Here is a 23,753-nt window from a genome sequence, read left to right as displayed (position 1 = left end):
TTTTGACTTTGACTCCATCTTTGTCCAATACACTGAACACTATAAAAATCTTGAAAATTTTAAATAGCCTTGGCAAAGACCAGAACTTTTGACTTTGGAAGAATAATGAAACTTCTAAGTCAGTCATACTCTCTTAGGCCTCCTAACTCTTCAGTTCTGAGATGAATTGGATGGAATAAATGTGGACCCTGCTTCTCCAGTATGACTTGAAGGATGATCTTCTTAGACTCTTCTGTGGTTCTGGTGATGAGTGTGTTGTCTGAAGAATCTTAATTCCATCAGGGAGATGGAAGGCAGAGAGACCTAGATCTCCTGCTTTTTTGTGCTGGTGTTCCCAGGCTGTTACCCGCAACATAAGCAGCACTCCCACAGGGCAGCTGCTTCACCAACACCACAGTGAAAGCTGAGAACTTTGATCATATGGACACCTTCCTCTCTGGGGGATTGTCTTGGTTTTGCATGCAGAATGGGTGGCCCTTGCATAGCATTCTGCCCTCCTTCTGGGGTCTGTGAGCTGTCATGGGGCAAGAGTTAACATGCAAGGCAGATTTCCTAGTTACTGGGTGGCTTTCCAGGGGTGGGGTAATTTTAAGCCAGTTCCCAACTACCAGAACCACTTAGACATTCTGAAAAGACCTTTTTGCTGACTACCAAGGAAAGAATCTTGCTGACACAGAGCAGTGTATTTTGTCTTTTTTTTTTTAGCTATCAAAGTTTTAGAGTCATGTCCTGCAATAGTTCTGATAGAGGCCGGTTTAACTTTTCTGCTGCTATCACTTGCATGTTCTTTTCTGTAATGCCCTTGTTCTTAATCTGCAGATTCTGTGATGAACCAGACTGGGAAAACGGCTTTTTCCTTCCTTTCCCTTGTAGTTTAGTTCGATTTGGTGTAATTCTGATGTGAACGCATACAGCTTTCTTGTGTAGTTTTTGTGGTGGAGATTGTTGTGGCAGAAACAATGCAAGTAATTAGACTGCTGATGCAATTAAAAGTGGTTTATTCAAATTGTGTGAATTAACATCCCTTGATTGAGTCTTTCTGCTTCCAGGCTTGCTTTCATACAGCTGCTGTGGCATTTGTGGTGTGTGAATGCAGACTTGCACTGACAGTTGCGGAGGTCTTACTTGAAGTTCTGTTTACATTTCTTCTGGCCTTTTTTTGTCTGAAGAACTAAAACTGTGGCAATTTTTTTTCTTTAATCTGTAAAGAAGGAATAGGGAAGAGGCAGGGTTGCACATGATACCAGCTGTTCACACTCATCTGTTTTCTTTCCTTGGTTTGCCGTATGGAAGGTATATGCTATTATCTAGGTACTTTTAGAGATTAACTTAATAATGTTTTGTGTGTACTTGATAGCTGTTGTCTGAAAAGTTGAATGTTATTAAGTGACTTTTTTTAATGTCACTTAAACTCAAAAATTATTTATCTATGAAGGTTATTTGTTGTTTTGTGTTTTAAGGAGTTCAGTTTCCTGTGTTTTTCAAAAGTCAGTCCATACTAGCACATTATTTTGTGATAAGTAAATGTTTGGACTTCAAGTTAACTTTAAAAAATTATTATTGAAAATAACCCAGTAAACCCTCTCAAATGAAACAGAATTATGTGGTTCTAGTAGCTAATTCACACTAGAGAGAGGAGCTAGGGCTATTCTGTTTTATGTGCTGTTCCAAGTATTCAGGAGTTTCCAGGCAACTGAATTACGAAATTAAGACAAAGTAAGCCCGTGCTGATCAGATGACAGCTGTACTGTGTCATAAATCTTCCAAAGATAAGATGATCAGAGTTGGCTGAGAGGAAGAAAAAACTGACCCCTGAAAATTTTTATCCTGGTTGTAGCCACATTATTTTATTGTAACTTCACTGTTCTTAAAAAATATTCAGTGTGAGAGGAATCAAAAGTTTAGAGTTATAGATGGATGCTGGATTTTTTAGTAGAGGATTATGTTAATTTGGTTTACTTTTAAAATTACATTCATTTTGCTTCACAAAGCATGATACTTCCTGAACTGTTTTAATGCATTTGTTTTAAATAATAGAAAACTCACTTGGCAAATGTGCTTCAGGCTAAAAGAAAAAATACTGTGGGTGTCACACAAATGTATGATAATCTGTAACTCAGGAAGTTATCCTGTCCTTTCCCAAAGACATCCAATGGTTGTTTATAAAAACGAATAAGCTTTATTTATAGTAAGTAGGTGCCAGCACAGAACTGTAGGGCTTTTCCAAAACACAGAATAATAAATATGAAGGAAATATACTGGAGGGAAAGCATAAGGAAACAAACTCAGAGTCAGGATGGTAGCCATCCTGACTCTGAGTAGTCAGATGGTAGTTTCAGGGCAAGGAAGGCTTGTTTGGCTGTTGGTAGTTTTTGCGGGCTTTGTGACAAAGAGAGCTTCTGTGGAAGGACCTGATGGAGAATGAGGTAGTGCTAACCTTTCACAAAGGTTTCCTTCTGTTTCTAAAGAGCAGTAAAGGGGAAAAGTAAATAAAGCAGGCTTTTTTTTTTTTTCTTTCCTTTATTTATTAGCTCACAGTGAGGATACAGTGGAAACAGATGAGCTAAGTGTCACCGGAAGGAGTGGGAACTCAATTGCACAAAGCTTTGAGCACCAAAACTGCATACGGTAGAAAAGAGCAAAATAGTGCTGTGACTCCATAGGAGTAGCTTGCTGTTCTGACCTCTGCAGAGAGCGGTTTTCCTGTCCCAGAAAAATGGGTTTTGCTCCCAGACTTTTGCCTTACCTCATGCTTGTCCTAGCAAGCATTTAATACTTTGCAATTACAGAAATCACTTAAAAAAAAAAAATAAACAGAACTCAACACCAGAGAACCAGCTGAGAGTGCTTTTGTTTTCTATGATTTTTACTTGTATTGATGAGTTGCTTTTAAAGTAGCACAGGTGGTTTCATGCTCTGTACCGGTTGCAAAGTAAGAGTAAGAGTGTTGCTGGGAGGAATGCAGAGCTTTTGTTACTTATCTCTCAAGGATATGTGTAGCAGTTTCAGATTTGGAGTAATCCTGATTCACTGGGGGCTGAAGTGATTGTCCTCTACTCATCTGTGACCCCTCTCTTCTTCCTTTTGATGGACATAGTAGTTGTTTGGTCACAGATTAAGGGGGAGTAACATGCAGAAAAGTACTAAAATGATAAAGGGTTTATTTTTCTAACAGGTGAGTTCACAAGGGTTTCAGAGGAGCAGTACTACCACTCCTGATCATAACATGTGGTTTCTCAGGGTTAGCTGTTATGCCATTGTGATAATGATATACTCTTCTATGATAGAGAATCAGATGATGTTGTCTAGGACATGTCATCAAATTGAGCACTCAATGGAAACTGTCAAGAGGGAAGGATGTTCAGAAAGTAATTGTAAAATACTTTCTGTGTTCTGTTTATTCTCATATTTCTACTAGATTGGCATAATAGCAGAAGAGAAATGGGACGGAGATGTGAAGTTAGAATAACTAATAGCCTGAGGATGACTCTAAATTGTAAGGAAGATGGAAGATATTAGCAAAAGATCAAAGCTAAAAATGCTTATCAGTTTGCAAATGTGTATGGTAGTCATTAAGATTTATATCTAGTGCCTGGGAAGGAAAGAAACCCAAAGAAGTGACTATCAAGAGCTCTGTCAACTCTTGTATATTTGATATCTGCAGGAGATGCCCTGTAGAAAGACTGATTCCTTAGGCTACACAGAAAATATTGTTCAGTGAACTTGGATTAATATATTAAGGAGGTATGCCTCAGTGTGTGTTTGAAGTGTTTCTTTGCCTCCACACCTCTAATCAGGTCGTGTGAAAAGAGCCAAGCTCTGCTATTCATAAGAAGCATACTGAAAAAAAACTTGGGAAATTCAAGCTGTTAAGCCAATTAAAACAAAAAAGCACATAATCTATCTGTAGGCTTGTCACCTTTCTCTACTAACTAGCTGGCTCTACTTTTTATTATTAAAAGTTGGATGAAAAAATATCATAGGATTTCACTGAACTGAGATGGAAGTTAAAATTGAATTTTCAAATGGCAGCTTCTTACTCATCCAAATTTCAGAAGAAGAAAGAAGGTGACACAAAGGAGTAACTTTATGAATGACATCATCAGAACCAGAGATGGAGGCTGGATGCCACTGCACCTTTCATTAGTGTGCTGACTGCTAGGCTGCAAGAGACCTTGTCTTCCAAATGAAAAAAGCTGTAGGTGGTTCTTAAACCGATGTATTAAATATGTGTGTGTACATGTGTCAGTGGTATAATTTGTAACTGAGTGAAAGAAATATTAACTCAATCTAAATATGTACTGTGTTGGGTCCAGACAGTAGTGGTTTGGAAAAAATAGTTGTTTATGCCTGGGCTCCACTTGTTCGGCTTGTTTTCAAGAGTGACTTGAATGCCTTTTTAAGGGATTTGAGTGATGGGTATTATTTCTCCATTTCTTGGTGCCTTGTGTGTATAGAAGTTCTGACAATGTCAGTAAGACATGTGAGGTGTGGTTTGACGAGTAAATTACCCAACACTTGAAATTTTTCAACTGTGATAAATTTAAAAAAAAATAGGAGCTTTACAGTACTTCCAGTTTCTTCTTTATTACCCTAAACATGCCATTAAATGGTAACTGACAAAGTTTTTAATGCTCAAATTCCCTCATTCCTTCTACTAGATTACAGTGATGACTACAAACTGTTGCAAACCAGGCTCTCTCCCTTTCTTTCCACTCTCCTGCACATCTCTGACAACGTTTTCAAACCCTGTCCTCAGGTTTTATTTGCCTCTATTTCTGCCCTTTTATCAAGCCTGACTCTGCCTCACATAAAGCTAATTTGTTCCTTACTTCTGTGTTATCTGATCTTTCACAGGCTTATGTGGGTTTATTTATTTAAAGAGAGGCAGATATTACCGGGAACAGGAAGAAATAAGCAAATTTCTACATAGGGGCAAACACAATTTTCTAGCATCTACCAAAAAAAGCTGTTACAAAGGGCAGTAGTCTTAGTATCGCTGTCTAACTTCGTATTCAGTCTTTGTTCATCACATTTACATTTATTTGTAAAACAGCTTTTGGACCCTTTGGCTTCCCTTCCAGGCTTTAATGGGTAGTGTGTTCCAGTTTTGTATCTAGAAAATGTGAGGATGACTTCTCTTAGCTACCTCTCTGATGGTTCCTTTAGTTACTTCTTGCTGCTACATGCTATGAAGCATATGATTCTTAGATATGTTGTTGAAAAACAATCAGTTTAATATAACTTGGTATGGTTTTCCAATATCGCTACAAGAGTATGTGGGAAAACGTAATTAAATTGAAGTTCAAAATATGTGTTTAGATATATTTAAGAAGTAGTCCAGTTTTGGTATTTATTCATTTGCAAACTTTTTGACTGGTAAATGTTTTGACTGGTAAATGTATATATGTGTGTTTATTTAGGCTTTGCTCACTGCAGTAACATCTCAACACATAGAAATCCACGAAGGAACAGTACTACAAGCTGTGAGAACATGTTACAATATCTACCTAGCAAGCAAAAATCTTATAAATCAAACTACAGCCAAGGCAACTCTAACACAAATGCTGAATGTCATTTTTGCACGTATGGAAAATCAAGCAGTGAGTATCTTTATCTGGAAACTACCTCTTGAAAGCAAACCAGCTTGAGACATTAATTTCATCATTATTAAGTCTTTTTGACTTTCTAACTTGGGTACTTCGGGGGGAAAAAAAATCTGGTATCTGATATTTTTCTTCTTCTTCTTCTTCTGAAGTATGTGGAAAATACGGAGTTTGGGGGTGGGGGTGGTGTACAGAAGTCGCAGAAATTCTTCTTTTTCTGGGAATTCCAGAACAATATACCACACAAAATACAAAAAAATAGTTTGCCGTGGTGTTTTTCCAAACGCTCCTTGTTTATTGTCGTATCTACTCCCTAAGCTTCCTTAGAGGGAAGACAGACAACTCCTGGATCTATGGTTTATGTAGCATAGTCATCCCTTCTTTGGTAGTGAACTATGTGCATAGTTGGGAAGCAGCCCTCTTGCAATGGATCATCTCATCATACTGAACTTGTTTATGATTAAACAAAGATGCATTTTCACAAACTGCTAATGTGTAAGCAGAGACAACAGAGATGTGATCTTTATGAAATAACGTATCTTACTGTTTTATTTTGATAGTGAACTTTTTGTGTGTTTGCAATGCTTTTATAGCTTCAGGAAGCCAAACAGATGGAAAAGGAAAGACACAGACAGCAACACCATCTCCAGCAGTCACCAGTAAGCCATCATGAGCCTGAATCACCTCAGTTGAGACATATTTCAGCACAGGCTGATCAGCTGTCCAAAGACCATGAGAGAGAACTTGACCACAGCACAAATGATGTGGACAAGAACCTTCAAGAAGATACTGAAGCAGAAAATGGATCTGACATTTCTAGTGCTGAAAATGAACAGACAGAAGCTGACCAAGCCACAGCAGCAGAAAGTAATCAGTGTGTATTTCTGTTTTGTGGAGGGAGGGAAAAGGTCTGTGAAAAGAAAGGCTTGAGGATTGTCTTTTTTCTCTGTCCCAAATCTGGAGTGAGGCATAAGTTTTCAAGTAATTGAGTAATGCAAAAAGCCTTTTTGTCCTTCTTATCACTGTCCCTCAAGAGCATACTTGAGTCCTGCATTCTGTGGGAGTCTGTAGCAAAAATTATTTTTTGCATTTGTGTAATATTGTGAAAGTTTTTGAGAGCAATATCTCAAAACCCTCAAGTATTCTGTGTTTTAATGTATGTGAAGATACAAAATTGATGGTTTTTTGTTGGCACAGGCCTGTATATTAATTGCCATTTACAGATTAACCACTGGAATTCTTGCATCCTCCAAATACCTGTTTTTGAAGCATCCAAACATTTATTTTGAAATATTAAGTGCAAGCAACATGCCTTCTTAATTTTGGAGTTTCTCATGAATGCCTGTTTGTGTTTGTTTTTCTTTATAAAGATTTTTCTAAAGCTGATGGAGGCACATACGATGGTGAAAGCAATGAGTGTGAAGAGAAGGCACAAGAAATTGTAGAAAGTATTGTGCAGGAAATGGTGAACATAGTAGTTGGAGGTATTATATTAATATCTGTCTAGTCAATAGTGACTGCGGTCTGGTTCTCGACCTTAAGAATTATTTTACTACTTTCAGATATTTAACTAAAATTACCATCATTTAAATATGACTTATATGCTGAAGAAGGCAGTTGTGCTGTCAGACTTCAGCAGTGCATTATTTAACAGTAAAATGGACAGGATTTCATACATTGATTTACACTCTATATTGTAGACTTCTTTTAAAATGCAAATTCTTGGTGTTTTTTTGGTTTTGTTTTTTAATTATTATTTTATTTTGTTTCTATATGAACACTCTTCAGAAATGGGTCCCTCTCTGTAGTAGCAGTGTCTCACTGTACTTTTCAGTTTGTTGTAAATTGTTTATCAGACTAGTCAGTGATATCCCATACCAATACTTCTTGAAAACTCAGTAGAGTGGTGACCCTGACAATGTGAAATTATAATTAAATTTCTTTCTGTAATTTTCCATTATTGGGAATTAAGAATATTTGCAATTTTTATAGTTCTGTAGTGCCATGTAAATTATGTCTTAAACTCATCTTTATTATTTTTTTAGTATTTAAATGTTTTAAAAGCTCCTTTTAATTTTTAATCTCATATAACATTCGTTAATCATTTTTACATCTTTTCTGATAGATGTGGAAGGCACTGCAGGTGGTGATGGCACAACTGTATCGTTAGAGGATGGCAGTGACAGTGAAAACATTCAGGCAAATGGAATTCCAGGGACTCCAATTTCTGTTGCTTATACACCATCTTTACCCGATGACAGATTATCTGTCTCTTCCAACGATACTCAGGTACAGGCAGATATAATTAGGAAAAACTGAAAAAAAGTACTATGTTTTAAATGTTGCCCAATGCTTGTACAGAGTGATTAGTATAATTCCATAAAATAGGTTACTGAGATTAATTTCAATAATTAAGTCATGTTACTCTACTTCAGTGGACTACTTAAATGAAATTTTTCTGAATAAATTTTGCGTGTGATGTCTTTTTTGTCCCAGCATGTTTTTATTTGTCCCACGGGGTTACGGTTCAAGAGAACTCAGTTTCATGTTTTGTTAAGTGCTCCTGAAAAACTGTAAAACTAGTATTCAATATACATAGTGAAACATAAAGCAAATTATACACATGCCTGTGTAATTTCAGTGTGCTCTTTTCAAACAGTAAATAGAAATTTCAAGCTGATAGCATGATCTTAATGCAGTGATTTTGGATCAAGAATTTCATGTCTCAGAGGATTTGATTTTCAGTGAGAAAATAAATATGAAAATACACTCTCTCTCTTGTATGAGACATGTATACACTTGTCAGCTGACCAAGAATATTTGCTGTCAGAGTGTACTGAGTAATTAGGTTTGAGAATGATAATTTTAAATTCAAAAAGTTACAGTCATGTGGGCCATACAAAAAGAAGACTTAACATTAAACATCTTGCTTATGTATGGAACAATAATACAGAATTGCAAGAAATTAGTAATAGGGATGTCTGTTGTACCACAGACATTTTATCAAATATATCTGGCAGCAGATAGGAAACTGTTCATGCTCAGACTATTAAAATGTCAGGTGTTTGGGTCTTTTTAAACCAGTTATCTACTGAAAGTGCCTGGCAGCAATTCACTGCAAATTACCCTACTTAAACTTGACCTACCTAATTTCATGACACTGCTTAATTAATTCTGTCTTCTTACTGAGTAGGCCATTTTTAGTAGTGACTTTTACAGAATGTTTGTTTTTTAATCTTGAGACCATAAAGCTAAAGTGTCTTGGTTATATTTGTGTAATATATTAACTTTTTATTGCTCAGAGGATTGTGGGGATTTCCCTACACACCCTGCTAATGAAAAATGGAATACTGAAATATGTTAACTTCCTTAGGAATCTGGAAATTCTTCAGGACCTACCCCCGGTGCTAAGTTTTCCCACATTTTACAAAAGGATGCCTTCCTTGTATTCAGGTCACTGTGTAAACTCTCCATGAAGCCCCTGTCAGATGGACCACCAGATCCAAAGTAAGTAGAATTTAAAAGTTTTCGTAATTAATCTGACAATAAAAATAAATAATATAAATATTTTTGTGAGTCTTGTTAATAAGAAACTAACAGTATGGTGAAAAGAACGTAGAAACTTTGGAAAAGTACTTTTATGTTTTAATGCATCTTTTGTATACCTGTTCAGAAGTTTCTTAACACCTGTCGTTTTATAAATACAACATGTTTTTTCCTGGTTACTGTTTATAATGCATTTGAAAAGAGTTTGTATAGAAGATTATCAGGTATTTCTGGTCTTATTCACATTACTCTGCTTTTGTTATTTCTAGGTTTGTAACCATTGCTGGTTCTGCCCCGTAATTTCTTTTTATCTCTTGCATATTGCTCTCCATCCAAAGCATAGCTCTGTGCTGGCCACTGGGAAGAAAATTAACGTTATACCAGCTGAAACCAACACATTTGTGTATCCAGTACACATCCTCAGCTCTACTTAATATAAACTCCTCACCTGGAGCTGATAACTGGTTATAATAAATTCATGATGAAGTGTTTCATTCTTTTGTTCCGGTTGGACACTTCCATCAGTCTACTTAATCAAAACACAAATATTTGATAACAAAGATTTTATTTGGCTATTTCTTCTGACTGAAGATACCATGTCTTCAGTTTCATTTATGGAATTGTTAGTTGTAAAGCAAATATAGAGTCTCCTCTATAGATGGGTGCCGGTATTAAATTTGAGTGTCAGCAGAAAGGTTTGCTTTCTGATCTTGGATTTATATGCATATAATTTATATACATTTGATTTGCACAGTAGGAATAATTGCTAATAATTTTCAAGAGGAGTGCTTTTTTTGTTCTAAGGAGTGTTAAAAGGCCAAATTGAAGCTGTAGTATGATTTCAAATGACAGTGAAAGGCCTGGTATTCTTCAAAATAAAATCACCTTTACTGTTCCAAGTCCAGCTTTTAAAACAGGTAACTTTAAGACAGTTTAAGACAGTTTAGGTAAATCAATGATACGGATTTAATAAGTTGAAAAGATATGATGTAGTCAAAAGTGTTTGAAGATTTAATCTAGGAGCCTTTTTAAATTATCTATCAATGTACTTTGGAAAGTCAGGATATTAGAGAATGAAGACTGAGGCAGTCTTCGTTCTCTAACTCTGAGTGAGGCAGTTTTTCCTCACTATTTCTGAGAATTGTCTTCCAGGAAATGAGTTGAAAATCCTGTGGTTTTAGTTAGTACTCTGAGACTAAAGCTGTCCATTTATTAAAGGCTTTAGTGGATTAACACCTCTTCCAAGAACAGTAATAGCTATTGAGGCACTTGGAGAATCTCGTCTGAATCCATGGAGTCCTTGAAATTCATATTAGATCTGACGAAGCTCTTCATACAAAAACAAATTTGAGAAAAAGGCATTTAGGGCAACCAGAATTCACTGCAAATACATTTGAAGATATCCCATATTTAGAGAAGTGCCTAGAATTTATCAATGTTTCTGAGGCATTGATGGCTTTTTGAACTATTACAAACATGCTGTAATTGGAAGAGGAGGCGTAGGATATCTGTGGCATTTCAAGAGTCTTATCTGCCTCTTCAAAAATCTTATTTTCAATGAAATTTGTTATGAAGTCTGTAATGAAAATAGTTTTAGATTTTAGGTAACTGAACTTGAAGCTTTAGCTTAAAATCACAAGTCTGGGACTTAAGATCAGCATTTTCCTTTCTGGGAGCCTGGTTAATGTTTTTGTTTCCTTTTTTCCTGGAATAAAATAAGATGGGGGTGAAATATAACTCAAAGGTTTGCTTACTGGTTTTTGTTTTTATTTTAAACCTGTTCTAAGTTGTCTTTACACATCATATAAAATTGTTAAGGTCAACATGTCCAGGATTTCAGGTGGGAGCTGGCACTTGCTGGAAGCAGGCAATACTTAATATTTTATTTATGACTGAAATTCTCCTCATATTTAAATTCTTTCACCTGGAATGTTACTTACTGCATTGGATTTTAATAGGTGCTGATTTCCTTTATGCTTTTTTCATGTATCGTTTCAGGGGTTTTTGGCTGTTTGTTGTGTTTGTTGTTTTGGGGTTTGTAGAGCAGAAATAGTTGTGCTGTTTCTGATGTGAATTCTAGTTTACATGAGTCTGTAAGAATGTTACTGTGGAGCTCATGACAGCACTGCCCTTGGCTGACTTGGTGATTGCCATGCTTAAAATAGGCATCTTTTGTGTATTACCTGCTCTCAGAGTGGGATGAGCATAGTGACTGATAAGTGCTGTATCTGAGAAAAGAGATTTCAGTGTTGGCAGGAAGTATTGTGTTTATAGTCCTTCAACTATCTTTCCATGCTGGTGGAAATAGAGGAGGAGAAGGAATTTCCACCATTTACTAGTCAGGGTTTGGTAGATGGGCTGGATTTTAAATGGGATCTTCCAAAGCTCTGTTAACAGGAAAGAATGGTCCTTCATCCTCTGGCTGAAAGGGCAGCATTGCCTGTTGTTGCTGCTGTTCTGTGGTGCAGAAGAGGGAGTCATTCCACAGTAATTTTTCCTTTTCTGGAAAAGGTAGTCCCCTGCATTCTTGGTTAAAAAATGAACAATGTTACACAAAAAGACTCAACATCTTTTTATGACCCTTTCTGGAACTGGTTGTGTCAAATTTGAGTTTCTCTTATTAACATTCCACTTGCAAAAAAATCATTGTGGTTGGTACTGAATTTTCAAGAGAATTTTTTTTTATGGCTTACACTGGGCTTATGTGCTGCACTGTTTTGTTCTAGATCTCATGAACTGCGATCAAAGATTCTTTCATTGCAGTTGCTTCTGTCCATTCTGCAAAATGCAGGACCAGTCTTCAGGACAAATGAGATGTTCATTAATGCTATAAAGCAGTACCTCTGTGTTGCACTGTCAAAAAATGGAGTCTCATCAGTTCCAGAAGTTTTTGAACTTTCACTTTCCATATTTCTTACCCTCCTGTCAAACTTTAAGACTCATCTAAAGATGCAGATTGAGGTATGTTACATTAATTTCTAATTAAATGTGTGGGAGGTGTTAAGTGAACATTTGTTTATATTTGTGTAGCTTGGTGTTGGTTAAATAAATTTGTTTTCATTTATGACTCACACCTTTTGTGTAAGACTTCCTAGATTTTCCTTAATTTGAAGTTTTCTGTTGGTTGTGGCATGGTACTATTGCAGAGTGTTGCTGAATACTCAGAAGTGAGTAGGTTTGTGGCTAAGTTCAACCGATGTTCAATATTATGATTAAGAAAGCTTAGCCCAGTACTGCATATTATAAATTAAGAAAATGAATACACTCAGGAAAAGACTGTGCAATATATGGTTTTGCAAAAGATTTTTAGAATAAAAACTAATGTCATGAAGAGCATTGTGGATTTTCTTTGAGATACTTGAACAGATTTTTCTTCTGGGGAAGTTCCAGCTATTCCATTATTGTAGCCACTTCCTTTCCTTATCAGGGCCTCTGTAAATATATGTCTTGAATAAGATCTCATTTCCTCTAAAGGTGTGCACACAAATTTAACTCCTTGGACTATGGAGATAAGTCCATATTCTTTGCAATAAATTCTCTGAGTTCTGGCAGGCATTGTGAATTTTCAGTGGGTCAGTTCTAAGTCATAGGGCAAAGGAAGATGTATCCCCATATGGGCCATTCACTTAAGAGTTGGACTCAATGATTCTTGCAGATCACATCCAGCTCAGAATATTCTGTAATTCTGTATATGGAGGGTAAGTTCTTGCGATCAGCTCTTTGTGCATGAGGTACAAGCAGCTTCGCAGAACAACTCTCTTCAACCACATGGATATCCTCTTGTGGTGTCCAGTGTGTTAAAGATCTTAATTCTGTGGTGAATAAAGTAGTACTGTCTGCTGTGTGTCCCTGCTGTTTATTTTAGTAATTTTTTGTCTGGGGATTCAGGTATGAATACTGAAGCTGACAGATTGCCCCATCCATGTGGAGCTTAAGTATATGAAAAGATGCTTAGAAATGTTGATAAATCTTGCTGTTATAAAGGCCTTGAATTCAGGGAATTCACTTCATCTGTGAATGTCATTGGACAAGTTGATGTGTTATGGCAGCTTTGGAGGAAAAAACTCATTTTGACAGTAGCATGTCAGAAAATTGTGTTGTGATCATTTACCAGGTTACTTTGATACTTCTGTAGGGAAAATACAGTCAAATTTACAGTACATGGGTGAGCATAGATTGGATAGAAATGATTGAATGTGCTTTGAAAATATGAGGCATTTTAAAAAGCTTCAAGGCCAACTCTGTGCTCAGCAAGACTGTAGTGTGTGTGCAGGGTTTGGCACCTCAGACAGACTGGGTGGAGCCGTTCTCAGTCCCACAGCCTGCCTCCCAGAAAGTGTTGGACTTGCTGTGTTCAGAGAGCTTACAAGTCAGCATGTAGGTGGTGAGCACATTGCAGTCAGCTTTCCTTATGGAAATTTGATAGGTTTCCATCCCTGCCAGCCTTTCACAAATTCCTAATAGAAAATGAAGACATACAAGGCAAACATACAATGCCCTGCACTAATGTAGCAGGTTTTAGACTATGCTAAGGACCATCACCACATATCAGGGCTACATTTCCTTCTTGTGAATAGCAAATGCAAAAACTTGATGCTGCTGAAGTACCCATCTATTGCAAAGTACAGGATACAGCAGTTTCTAGAAACTTCGTTCTTTTTCCTGATTGTGAGCTAAGAATTCTTCTTTCAGCTACTGATCCTAAAGGTTATCCTGAAAATGTGGGTAGAAATGTAGATAACTTCACATGCAGTTTGTGTCTTGAAGCTGTAAGGAGAGCCATATGCTCTGATTTACAATATGCAAAATCTATATATTTTGGGATTGAGGCTGCATTTTTCATCTGTGTAAGAATTTTCTGGCATGTTTGAAAAGAAGTTTCAGATTCTGTTGAAAGTGACCCTCCCATGGCCTGTTGACTTAAATATTTAGCTTACACTGCCCTCTTGACAGTAAAATAGTTTGAGTTGCACCTTAGTTGTATTGTAACAGTAATTCTGAATGGGTTAATGAATATATTTGCAGCAAATCAAATCCTAGATATCAGAGGAGTTGGGGTGTCAATTAGCTGTGCTTACCATTACCACCCTTTCATAACTCTGAATACCTTAAAACTCATACTTCAATTGACCAGACATAATAGCTATTTTTTGCTTTTATTTTCCAGTATATTAGGAACCAAGTCTCAACACTGTGATGTGAATTGCCATAAGTTACATACTGATAAACAGCATTTTTAAGTAGTTGAAATGCAAACCATAACTTAGGGTTTTGAGAAGTTCTTCATTCCAGGATATGCTTTTCCAAAGGTGACACCAGAAGCACGAAGACAGCTTGGTCTCAGAGGCACAGAAATCTGAAGTGCCTTGATAGTATGCAGTGCTTCCAGCTATTTTCTCTTCTTGCTTAGTTTTGGGTTTAGTTTTTGTCCCTGAAACCTTTTTCTCTGCTCCATCAGTGACTTATTTTTTAAATCTTCTACCAGAAAATAAATTCTTCTGCTAGTTCCAGAGAATTTATAAAATTAGTGTCTTTGAGTAAAAAAATCAGAAAACAGCAAATGTATATCTGAAGGTTAGTCACAACATGACATGTATGAAATTTTTGTCTTTCTCTGATGACGTAAAATTGTGGCTAAAATCAGTCTAGTACTCTTAAGTATGTTTAAGCATATACAAGTCTTTGAATTGTTATGTGTTATACTCCTTAGGTTTCATAGGGATGGCTTCCTTATTAAGATAGCTGACATTGTACTGTGTGTCTCTATTTCTCTAAAGAGATCAATAAAATGTAATTATTTTTAGCATGTTTTGCTTGAGGAAATAGCTTACCGCCAAAGTTGCCTAAAAATCAGTGTTGCTGTTTTTCCCCAGATGTATGACTTAAAGTGGAAACAGCCTTATGTGTTTCTCTACCTGGCTAACAGCATGAAACTCTCTAAAAATTCTGTGCTATGAAGGAACAGTCAATGTTAAAAACAAGGGTAGTTATATATTTGGATATTTGTGTGATGCTATTGGAGAAGTTGATTGGCTGGAGACTCTCAGCAGTTGTCTAGTAAAACTGTGTGTTGTGGATTTGGATCCACAGGTGGCTGTGAAGAGCTGAGCTCTCATAAGTCCAAAACAGTGATGTAATGCCCTGTTCACTTCTGAGTTCAGGTGCTGTTACAGCAATTGCTGCTGCCCAGGGAAGAAGAAAGAAGACGCTTTAGTTTAGCTGCTAAGCAAGTTTGGCTGAATTAGCCTGTGGTGCTGATGAGTCTAGTGAGGAACTAATTGATAGGGGATAAAATAGTTTCTGTTCCAAGCAACAGCACCTGTACTAAAATATTTTCAGGGCAAACTTACCTGTAGTCTAGTGAAGAGTAGCTTTCCTGTTAATGGAGGTGCTGCATGCTGTGCCTGACCAGTACCTTTCTTCCAGTCATAATCTAATACTGTGGATTGTTTCTTTTGTGTCAAGACGTTTCTCTTCTAATCAAGGTCCAATTCTTCAAATTTGCATAAGTAGCTGTTTGTTATATTTATACCATAATGTCATCATCTTATAAAGTATTTTTGTCATGAGGTAATACCTCTTTTTTCAAAATCCCAAAGGACCTCTTAACAGCAGTTTAGGCTTCTTCTTAGGCTGAATTGTCCTTCAGGATTTGACATTATTCCAAATTCTTCTGCTTTTGAGTGCTCAAAAAATAAACCAGGGCAGCACTGTAGAAGCACATAAGTAAATAATGCAAATTCCTAATTTGCATGTATTAATTGTAAGTAGTATTTCTTCCTTTCCTCTTTTTTTTTTTTTTTTTTTTTTTGTCTTTTCATGATTTCCTGTACTTCTAAAGTGCTGCTTTCAGAAGTACGTCAGAATTTTGACCATCAAAGTTAGTGACTGCTTTTGTAATACATTTTTTTTTCTCCCTTTTCCTGGAATATTTTTTAGGTTTTCTTCAAAGAAATTTTCCTGTATATCTTGGAAACTTCTACTAGCTCATTTGATCATAAGTGGATGGTTATACAAACGCTGACAAGGATATGTGCAGGTATGAAGCAGTGTTGTGTTCTAGATTTTGGTTTTCATCTCAAAGAATAAAACTATAATTGCCTTTCATTAAATTACCTCGTTTTTGTTCCAAGGTTGACAATGTCACTTTATTTATAGATGCTCAGAGCGTGGTGGACATCTACGTGAACTATGATTGTGATTTAAATGCAGCAAATATATTTGAAAGGCTGGTTAATGACTTATCGAAGATTGCTCAAGGAAGGGGTAGCCAAGAACTTGGCATGTCCAATGTCCAGGTAAAAATTGCACCAAGCTTTATGAAGTTTCATGTTTCTTGGCATGATAGGTTGAGACTAAACTCTCCAGTTCACTAACTAACTGTTTATGAAATCTTTTTTAGGAATTAAGTTTGAGGAAAAAAGGATTGGAATGCTTAGTATCAATCTTGAAATGCATGGTGGAGTGGAGTAAGGATCAATATGTAAATCCCAATTCCCAGACAACCCTTGGTAAGACATATGATGTGTTTCTTCTGCCTTTAGTAATGAGATGCTACAGGACTTCAGTGTGTTTTTCCAGTATTTTGATGCTGTTAATGTCCAGACTGTTTTTCCTTTGGTAGAAATATTGATACGTTTGGTGTCACTTAAGCAAGTTGGCTTAGTTGTCTTTTCCGAATCATATGAATTCCTAGAACGCTACTGGACTGAAAAATGTCGAAATCCTGTTATTTTCTGTATTTCTGATTTTAAAAATGTCTCAAAACTTTATTTGAAGCTCCCCTGATTTTTATATAATTTCATATTGATTAAATAACTGCTAAAGCAAGCTGAATAGAGAGCATTTTTTACTTATTTACTGAATATTTACTTACACATTTTATAGCTGTACAGATTTGAACGTTGTATGCCGTGGAATCACTAAATAATTACTTGTTTTAATCTTGTTTTCATCCAACCTAAGGTTGTGCCAGAATTTTCAGATTAAGCACTTAAAGTTGATAGGTGAAGTAGTAAACTTTTTAGGAGTGGTTAGCATGGCTATCTTCATGAACTGAGAGCACCAACTCCTTGGCACGCCTAAATTCTTTTGGACACTGTGTTTCAAAAACTTAGAATTGTTGCTCCAAGTTAAAAGTGACACTGGATTTGAAAATAAAATATTAAATCTCTGTTATAAATGAAAATTTGTCCAGCCAAATTAATATGAAAAATAAAATATTTATTTTACAATCAAATTTTATCTAGCCAGCCACAAGGAAAGAACAGAGCCGAGCCCGGGGTCGGCCCTGGGTGTGCAACAAAGAGGTCAGCCTCAGCAGAGGTTTTCCTCTCTGCCCACACACCTCCATCCTGGTACAAGCAGTTTTTATAGGGAAAATTCCGCCTGAGGCTAAGATTTCAGTAATTAGTCTTTTCTTCTATTCAGAGTCTATATGTTAATAAGATTTTCTTTTTTGGTGATGAGGGAGAACAAATCACTGTCTGGAGTTTGTTGAATCCTTTGATGAAATTTACGGGAACGCTGTATTCACGCCTCAGGATTTCCATGATATCCATCTCGGGTCGTTTACGCGAACGATCAGCACCTGGGGTTTCTGTATCTCCCCAGACATGGCCCATCTCCTGTCGAGTACCTTTTTACTTGTAAATCAGTTTCCAATCTACACCCAGTCTCACCTGCGCCTGTGAGGGGGGGAAATCCTAATACAAACATGCATACTCTAACAAATATTCAATATCACATATATCATATTAGAAATGGCGCAAATTATATCTACTACACATAACAATCCCCCACCTTTTATATTAATCTATTAATTTGCGCCCTACTTTTTATTTTATTCGATATAAAACTACAGAGTTTATATATATTTTAGTCTTCATTTGGGATTCTGTGGTAAGATTTTGTGGGTTTGTGTCTTTCTTTTATTTGTCTCAACTACTCATTTATTTAGCACCCACCCGGTATGTTTTCTCTATTATACACATATTAAATTTGTTTGGGTTATAACACGGTGAATTAGCTTGAAAATAAGTTACAAAACAGACTTTTGTTTTTCCTAACCCATGTAGTACTAATATATTTGTTATAAACTATATCTATTTGTGCTCTTTTGATGCGGTTTATGAACTGACTGTCCGTTTTCAAGGTATGTTTTTGATTTTCTTTTGAATTTGTACACCCTCTGTTGAGTGTTTGTGTCAAGACAACGTTTATTAGGCTTGCCCCTGCTGCAGTTCTATGAGGTAGGAGGTGATTTCTCTGGGTATCTGCCACCAGGTTCTCCCTTCCCAGGATTGGAGAGGTTACTGAGGCATGAGACTAACCTTAGGCTCGCCCAGACTAATCCCACTGCTAGGATCCCTCTGCCGTTCCCAGCGCCCACTGGGTTGCGTCCAGCGGCGGGGTAAATGGTCTTCTTGGCAGCAGGGGTCTTTGTCTGTGGTTTCATACTCAGGCCGAGCTGCATACTTTGTTTAAAATGCCTCACTGGTGTGGTCTCGACTGCGAGGTAGGTTGCTTGATTTATGACACTCAACAATAACAATTTTAGCTTTTTGTTTGTAATTTTCCCTTTAATTTCTTTTGATACGAGAGAAAAAGAAGAAAAAAACCTAAAGCTTAGATCATTGGATCTAATTAGAATAATCTTAGCCTTGTGGCTATTTACCAGAAAACGGCCAGTCAGGTCTTCTTCCTGCTCAAAACACTTCCCAAACAACTCACTTGGTATGAACAGTTTAACCTTATAACAGTATCTGCAAGGGAAATGTAGGAGAGGATAATAAGTTACAATCCGGCATAGAACGCTTGATAGATGTGATCAGTTATTTACTCGACCGTTGTAGGGTTATTTTCAAATTTCCGGGGGGGGGAGGTGATTTTCCACTCTGGTGATTGGAGATCGACTTTTTTTACCCTTGACGCGTGTGTCCACCCCTTTTCTGCAGTTTGTATAGCGGTATCTGTAGTTAAAAGAACAAGAAAAGGTCCCTCCCATTGAGATGTTAATGGGGCTTCCCGCCAGGTTTTCACAAGCACCCTGTCTCCAGGTTGTATTTTATGTATTGAGAAGCCAAGAGGGCTGTTTTGCATAATTACCCCCTGCTTTTGCAATTCTTCGAGATTTTTATTTAATTCTACTAGATATGGTTGTATTTGTTTATCCTCTAATCTCGGATGCCCTACAGGCATACTATGGGTATAAGGCATCCCATATAACATTTCAAAAGGTGAAAGTCCCGTCTCGGAATGAGGCATAGTTCTTATGTTTAATAAGGCTAATGGGAGGCATTTTATCCATGACATTTTTGTTTCTAACATTAATTTTGCTAATTGGGCTTTCAATGTTTGATTCATTCTCTCAACTTGTCCTGAACTTTGAGGGTGCCACGGGGTGTGGTATTCCCATCGAATGCCCAAAGCATCTGCTAATAGCTTGATGATCTTTGATGTGAAGTGTGTGCCCCGGTCTGAATCGATGTAGCTTATTAACCCATAGCGTGGTATAATTTCTTCTAATAAGATTTTTGATATTGTTTGGGCTGTAGCCCTGGAGCTTGGGAAAGCCTCTACCCAGTGGGTTAGCTTGTCCACCATGACTAATAAGAATTTGTGTCTCCCGACCTTGGGTAGTTTAGTGAAATCTACCTGGATCCTTTCAAAAGGCCGGTAAGCTGCTGGACGACAACCCATTAACCTTTTGGAGTTTGCACGATTTATTTTTTTGCAAGTTATGCACCCTTGCACCTCTTGTTTAGCTAATTCATATATGCCTTTGCAGCTGAAGAATCTCAGGAATTGCTCTGCCAAAGCCCGGGCCCCCCAGTGTGTTTGTTGGTGTAATCTTTTTAAAATCTTCCTGGTGTATTCTTTTGACAACAATTCTTTCCCATCTGGTAACTTCCACTTACCTCTTTCTAACTGTCTCCCGATCTTCCGATAAGCCTCGATAAGCCTCGATCTCCGTTTCAGAGGGGTGGGGGGGGAATTCCTGAGCGTCCCCTTTTTCAATCTCTGGGGCACTTACCTTTAGCAAAGCAGCGCTTTTTGCCTTTTTGTCTGCTAAATTGTTCTCCAGAGCCCTGAATTGCATCCCGGTTTGGTGTTCTTTTACATGGACTATAGCAATAGCTTCTGGCCCTCTAATGGCTTTTAGGATTTGTTTAATTAATTCTTCATGAATCAATCCCTTCCCTCGTGTGTTTAGCAGGCCTCTTTCTTCCCAGATTTTCCCAAAGGTGTGCACCACCCCAAACGCATATTTGGAATCAGTGAAAATTGTCCCCTTTTTCCCTTCAAGACCCAGCAAAGCCCTGTATACTGCATACAGTTCACATGCCTGAGCTGACTACCCTGCATTCAGGGATTCAGATTCTATCACTGTTCCCGTCCTTTCATCTATGACTGCATACTCCGATTTTCTTTTCCCATTTATCACCCTGGCAGACCCATCTACAAACCATTTTTCTCCTTCCTCGAGTTTTCTTCTTCTAAATCAGGTCGTATTTTGGTCTGTAATTTTACCATTTTAACACAGTCGTGGGGAGGATGCCCTTGGACTGCCAATATAGGTGTATTATGTCTTGACATGCAGGGCTCCAAAGTGCCTCTTTTTATTAAATCTTAAATTATTGGTTTCAATCCCTTTCTTCCCTCTAGGGAGATGGGATACTGTTTTTACCCTTATGGGGTCTTCTGGTCTCTTAATTTTAATGTGAATTGGTTCTGTCTAATTTTCTAGCTTCCCCTGGAATGTGCCAAACCCTGGGATCAATTTTCTTTTCATCCTCAGTAGTTAGGTTGTATAAACTTACCATGAGTTGTGAGTCTTTTGCAATTATACTTATTCTTAACATCACTATTAAATCTCTTCCCAATAAATTGTATTCTGTTTCTTCTACTAATAAAACATCCCCAGCACAGATTTTATTATCTGATTCTATTTCTACATTCCTTAGGATGGGGACTTGAAAGGGCTCCCTTTTAGCCCCAATTATAGTTATGAAATCCTTACCTTTGATACATCCAGGAGGCAGTCTTTGAACTGTGGTTTTTTTCTCTGCTCCAGAATCAACTAAAAAGACTAGTTCCTGTTTTTGGGGTCCAACCTTCAATTTTATTAAGGGCTCTCTTGATGTCTGTGACCCCAGATTATAAAGCCCCTGACACCTCTATTTTTCTTGAAAGACCTTTTCATCCTTTATTCTTCTTACAGTTTCTCTTGAGGTGTCCTTTCTTTTTACAGTAAAAACATTCAGGGGCACTTACCTGTTTGTTTTTCTTTTGGGTGTGTGCCGGCTTTCCCTGGGGCCCCCTGGCCGGAGCTGATGACCCAGCCGTTTGTGTTTGTGCTTTCCTTACTGCTGCCACCAACACCCTGGCTTGCGTTTTTTGTTTCTCTTCATCCTTTCTCATATACACCTTTTGTGCTTCCCTCAATAGTTCCTGTAAGCTCTTCTCTTGCCAATTATCTATCTTTTTTCTTAACTTCTTCGAATGTCTTCCCATGATTTAGTAACGAATTGTATTTTTAAAAGGACCACTCCCACAGGGGATTCAGGGTCGGTCCATGATGGGCTTTGTTCTGGCTACTTTTCTGCCTCGCCCCCACCCTGGGGGTTTCTGAATTCCCAGTCCTTTATGGCAGTCTGCCTTATCATATCTCGCTCTTCAGTATTAAACAAGGATCTTAATATAGCCGAGATATCATCATATGAATATATACTATCTCCCAAGAATTCGTCCAACCTTTCTGCCACCCCCAATGGATCATCCATCAATTTTCCTGTTTCCTTTTTGAAAGCTCTTACATCTCCCGTGTTAATGGGAATATTTACAAACCCAATTATTCTGGGAGCTGTGGGGACCCCCTTTAAGGGGTATTAGATTAGGTCTGTCCCTTTCATCATCGCTATCTCCCGTGTTTCTTTTCCTTGTTTGTTTTTTTATTTATTTTTTTTTTCTTTGCCGAGTTCTACTGGCAGGAGGGGACGGGCTTTTTTCCGGTGTGGCATGCGCGTGTGTGTGTTTCCCAGGGCTGTGTGGAGGAGGGGTGTGGGGGTTGGGACGGTCCCGGAGCGCCTGCATCAGAGACTTGTGTATTAGGTGGTAGTGCAGACTGATCTGGGGGGGGGGGGGAGGGAGCGGGGGAGTGGAGGCTGCCGAGACTTGTGCTTGTGATGGAGGAACTTGGTATGGGGGTAGCAGCTGCCCCGTACTTACCTTGTAGCCAGTTGTCTTAATAGGGAACAGCCGCGCGCTGGCATGTCCTCTATAGCCTGGCATAATCTAGCTCTTCATTGTCCCACTCTCATTTTAGGCGTAAAATGCACAGCACAACTTTATATTGACCAGAAACAAGACAAATTTGCTACCGATTCCCAAAAACCCGTGGTCGAGAAGCCAAAAGCACTTAGATTCCAGCCCTGCAGAGTAGTAGCGGCAGCTTGTGCTGTTTTAAAACTGCCGCCTGCAGGACCGGGTTTCCCCATGCCACGTGACCGAGCGGCGACCAGTGCTGCCCGTGCATGGCAGGAAAGCCCGAGCCGGGCTCCCCCCCGCTGCCCGTGCGTGGCAGGAAAGCCCGAGCCGAGCTCCCCCCGCTGCCCGTGCATGGCAGGAAAGCCCGAGCCGGGCTCCCCCCGCTGCCCGTGCGTGGCAGGAAAGCCGAGCCGAGCTCCCCCCGCTGCCCGTGTGTGGCAGGAAAGCCGAGCCGAGCTCCCCCCGCTGCCCGTGTGTGGCAGGAAAGCCGAGCCGGGCTCCCCCCCGCTGCCCGTGCGTGGCAGGAAAGCCCGAGCCGTGCTCCCCCCCGCCGCCACCGGAGCCGCCACCGGAGCCGCCACCGGAGCCGCCGCCGCCCCCGCCGCTATCGGCGTAAGTCGGAGCCTCCTCCGCTTCCCCCTCCCGCCGCGGGGAAACCGAAGCCGCCGCCACCGGGAGCCGCCGCCGCGCGAGTTTTAAAAACTGCAAAGCCACGCTGCCTGCGGCTACACGGAGCTGCACAGCCTTCTAAAATATTAACTTAAGGGGTATTTTACTGTTCACTTGTCCCATATTTAAAGTTTTCTTACCGTATTCCAAGTCAGTGTCCACAAGTTGTTCCAAGAAGTCAGTTACCCGCGTGCTAAAATATTTATTTCAGTCCTACCCCGAACTGAGTTTTTACCAAGTGTTTAAACCGGTCTTCTCTCGACTGAACCTTGCCAACCTAAATGACCACACAGCGAACCGATCTGTGGGTTTTTCGGCTGGGAAATGAGTGAGCTCTCTTTTACCTGTTTTCCTGGGCTCCCCGAGCCCAGAGCCGGTGAGGTTTACCAATTTCTCGAGTCCACGAGAACGTACCTTCCCTCCCCCGACCCGTCCGTGAGTGGATCCCTGTAAACTCCCAGAGTTTCAGGTCGTATGCATGTTGTGAGTATACCCGAGTCCATTCGCTTCCCCCTTAGCCGACCACCTCCCTCTCGGGCTAGTGGAACTGCGGTTTATTGGGGTCCGCACTCGCGCCGTGGCTATGCCACGTCTCACTCAAACACACACCCACCCACGCGCCACCCAACCACGCAGTACTCACGGCTCCTTTTCCCGCGTGGA

At 38.9% G+C, this 23,753-nt stretch overlaps 1 protein-coding gene across 2 annotated transcripts in view; it reads left to right on the top strand.

The window, feature by feature from the left end:
* ARFGEF1 (ARF guanine nucleotide exchange factor 1) overlaps positions 1–23,753 on the top strand; it is a 92,479-nt gene that overhangs the window by 33,793 nt on the left and 34,933 nt on the right. For both annotated transcript variants that reach the window (XM_002197592.7, XM_072924719.1), the window contains exons 5-13: positions 5,424–5,603; positions 6,200–6,473; positions 6,977–7,090; positions 7,732–7,895; positions 8,980–9,113; positions 11,879–12,113; positions 16,092–16,191; positions 16,311–16,450; positions 16,555–16,663. In XM_002197592.7, coding sequence (XP_002197628.5) covers positions 5,424–5,603; positions 6,200–6,473; positions 6,977–7,090; positions 7,732–7,895; positions 8,980–9,113; positions 11,879–12,113; positions 16,092–16,191; positions 16,311–16,450; positions 16,555–16,663 — 1,450 coding nt within the window. The remainder of the gene's footprint in view (positions 1–5,423; positions 5,604–6,199; positions 6,474–6,976; positions 7,091–7,731; positions 7,896–8,979; positions 9,114–11,878; positions 12,114–16,091; positions 16,192–16,310; positions 16,451–16,554; positions 16,664–23,753) is intronic.

The sequence above is a fragment of the Taeniopygia guttata genome, chromosome 2 (assembly GCF_048771995.1).
Source record: "Taeniopygia guttata chromosome 2, bTaeGut7.mat, whole genome shotgun sequence".
Taxonomy (NCBI): domain Eukaryota; kingdom Metazoa; phylum Chordata; class Aves; order Passeriformes; family Estrildidae; genus Taeniopygia; species Taeniopygia guttata.
Note: the sequence above shows the minus strand (reverse complement) of the source record. Positions and strands in the feature narration are given on the sequence as shown.